The sequence below is a fragment of the Octopus sinensis genome, linkage group LG1 (assembly GCF_006345805.1).
Source record: "Octopus sinensis linkage group LG1, ASM634580v1, whole genome shotgun sequence".
NCBI lineage: Eukaryota > Metazoa > Mollusca > Cephalopoda > Octopoda > Octopodidae > Octopus > Octopus sinensis.
Window position 1 is genome coordinate 190,125,707 of NC_042997.1, and position 3,755 is coordinate 190,129,461.

The 3,755-nt window shown below is 31.0% G+C and overlaps 1 protein-coding gene across 4 annotated transcripts in view; it reads right to left on the reverse strand.

Moving 5' to 3' along the window:
- Positions 1–810: 810 nt before the first annotated feature.
- LOC115216876 (peroxisome proliferator-activated receptor delta-like) overlaps positions 811–3,755 on the reverse strand; it is a 131,126-nt gene continuing 128,181 nt past the window's right edge. For all 4 annotated transcript variants that reach the window (XM_036507788.1, XM_036507785.1, XM_029786423.2 and 1 more), the window contains one exon: positions 811–1,149. In XM_036507788.1, coding sequence (XP_036363681.1) covers positions 896–1,149 — 254 coding nt within the window. In that variant the 3' untranslated portion in view covers positions 811–895. The remainder of the gene's footprint in view (positions 1,150–3,755) is intronic.

Here is a 3,755-nt window from a genome sequence, read left to right on the forward strand (position 1 = left end):
TTATATTTCATAAATGGCAAGAATTTGCTTTAAAAAGAATTTATTTTTGTGTATCGATATATGTTGACTTTTTTCATTTTCTGTAGTTGTCTCTTCGTACGTTAATGACTTAATAATTGTTAACAAATGCCGTTCGTTATTAGATTTTTGTTCTGGCTGTCTGTGAGGTACTATATGTTATATAATATACATGCAGCAGTAGATGGCAGTGCATTTGCACTTTATTTCACTTTGAAACTGTTTATTAATATTATTATTATTAATTGGTTTTTTTTTACAAGATAAAGTGTCAGTGTAATAAATTATATCGATAAATGTTTTATTGTTGTCGGTAGAAAATTTACGATAAATGAATTTTGAATTTGTGAAGAAGTTCATTCATTCAAATATATATATATATATATATATATATATATATTATATATATACATATATATATATATATATATATATATATATATATATATATTATATGTATATATTATATGTATATATTATATGTTATAAATATATATATATATATAATATATATATATAACATATATATATATATATATAATGTATATATATATATATATATATACATATATATATATATATGCTTGTATGTATACAAATGTATGCACATTATATACATTCATATACATATGCACATGTATATGTAAACATATATGTGTATATATATGTATGTGTATGTGTATGTGTATATATTATATATATCTAGATATATATATACACATACTACACACACATATATATATATATATGAATATACATTATGAACACATACATATATTTCGTGTAGTTTTAATATCTCAGCTTTCAGAATTGCGTATGTCTTTGTATATATTTATGAATGTATATGATAATGTCAGTTATGCAATGCGTATAAGTGCTAGTGTCCTACATCAAATATTTCCCGCAGTAGTGGCGTTACATCTGAGTCTTTTGAGGCGCTGAGAAAACTACCTTTTTGCAGATGGCGGCCGAAATTCTCGGTAATTTGACGAAGGTCTGGTATAAGTAGAAGCAGCTTTGGAAAGAGGAGGCGCTGGCGTGGATGATTATGCTTCAATTCAAGTCGAAGGGCATCCAAAAGATCCAACTGAATTTGTTCGATTTTGTGAGATTCGTGCAGCCCAGGGACATCTAGAGAAAAGTGGCAAAAAAAAGTAACGATGTAATTTATATACAATATTTTGTGTACTACATATACACACACACACATACACACACACACACCACACACAACATATATATATATATATATATATATATATATATATGCATATATACATACATACACACACACAGACACACACACACATATATATATATATATTTATGTATACAGAATATATGGGAGAGATGAATTCTGAGAGATAGATCGATATATATATATATATTTAAGGTAATGATTTTCAAGCAATTTGACAATTTAGTAGTTAAGAACTCAGCATTTAGTAATATTATACTCACATCTTGGAGAAGATCCATTTTATTATAATATTACTTTTGAGTGGGACACCAGACAACTTAATTAACCAAAGCTAAACGTGAATTTTCAAAGTATATATATATATATATATAGTAATTATTATCATAAGTGTATCTATTTGGGTATTCTAAGTATGTAGATGCAATAAACATAAAGAAAAACAGAGAAACAACTAAGAGAAAATTGCCCTGAATAAATGTGTTCTACTGTTTAACTCTAGAAGGTTCAGTTCAAGATCGTTTGAGAAGTACGACTCTCATATTCAGGATAATGCCACGTAAACGTAAAGTTTCGTACTTAATCACACGGTATAAACGAAAGCAAAAAATGTGACCAATTATCATACTACCAGCCCATAATATATTCCAACCTCTAATTAGCATAAACACAATCTCTGTACCCTTCCTTTCCTCCCACTATTATAATGGTCTCAGCTCTTTATAGTTATGACCTTCCACCACTTGTACCGGGCGTACTTATTCTTCTTGGTACTCGTATCACTTTCTGTTCACAACCTACTCGTGTTTCCCTTTTCTTAATCTTTCTGTCGCAATGTCTAGGGATTCCACCATTACATCTGTGTATGTGTGTGTTCGTATGTGTATGTATAAACACATAACTGCATTTTAAATTTATGTAATGATTGCATTGTTTAATTAAATGGAGTTGCATGAAACGATCGTACTGCATTACCTCCGGATATTCTGTTGGTTATTTTCATTATAATCACCTTATTTTCAAATTGTATGGATAATACTGTACTAAATTCTGGTGCCTCAACTTAAGTACGATATTCATCTGAATCTAAATTTTTGCTAAACTCTCTCTCTATATATATATATATAATATATTATTAATATTATTACTATTAGTAGTATTAGTATTATTCCAGCCAGATATGGCGTTTCCCAGTCGTAGAAACACAAATTCATTTGTCGTATATCCCATTTTTTTTTGTTACAAAAGTACGACGCTGTAGCATAAGTGAGGTTTCTTCACAGCTTCTCCTTCACAATGGCTTTATTGCGGTACATATATCTATGTATATGAACAACTACACACACACGTATACATATATATATATATATATGTGTGTGTGTGTGTGTGTGGTGTGTGTGTGTGTGTATACATATACTTCAGCACACACATATATACTGTATTGTTTATATACAAGCTGTAGCGTTGTAGATAACGTATTTCAGAAATGGGAAAGAGAGCTTCCTCCCACCCCTTAGCTCTTTAACAGCTTTATAACATTTTAGCCTTTATTTAATTGTATTATACGCTTTTTATTATCAAACTATCCTCAATTTTTACTGGAAGCGATGATCGGAATCTGGGTTTAAGAGGATCTCATTTATACTGTTTTTAGGTTTCACTTATTCTGACGAAATGATAAAAGTTTCTGCATGATACAAATACAAGCAGCAGAGAAATTCGTATTATGAATTCAAAGCGAATCTACTGTAACAGAGAATACAAATTCAACAAGCAGACAGATTTCCACTACGCAAGCATCAAATTCGTCTTCCTTTTAAGAAAACTTGCATTTTCATCTACCAGCTCTGTTCACCGAAAATACTGGCGAGCCGGATGTCGCATTCTTTGTGATGTTAAGATTTTGTTTCTGTCATATTAATGCAGCTGCCTATTATTACGGTATATAGCTTTGCTCTATATATCATATTAAATGCTTTTATATTATTCTGTTCACAAATGTACATATTTTTATATAGAGACTAGTGCAGATATATTCTGCTTTTTGTAAATCTTTTTATTCCAGTTGGCAAATTCCTGCAGATAACATTCAGAATTGTATCTTTTTTCCTATATAAAACACCTCTTTACTCTTTTACTTGTTTTAGTCATTTGACTGTGGCCATGCTGGGGCACCGCCTTTAGTCGAGGACATCAACCCCAGGACTTATTCTTTGTAAGCCTAGTACTTATTTCATCGGTCTCTTTTGCCGAACCGCTAAGTTACGGGGGCGTAAACACACCAGCATTGGTTATCAAGCGAAGTTGGTGGGGGGGGGGACAAACACACACACACACACACACATATATATATATATATATATATATATATATATATATATATACATATATACGACGGACTTCTTTCAGTTTCAGTTTCGGTCTACCAAATCCACTCACAAGGCTTTGGTCGGCCCGAGTCTATAGTAGAAGACACTTGTCCAAGTTGCCACGCAGTGGGACTGAACCCGGAACCATGTGGTTGGTAAGAAAGCAACTT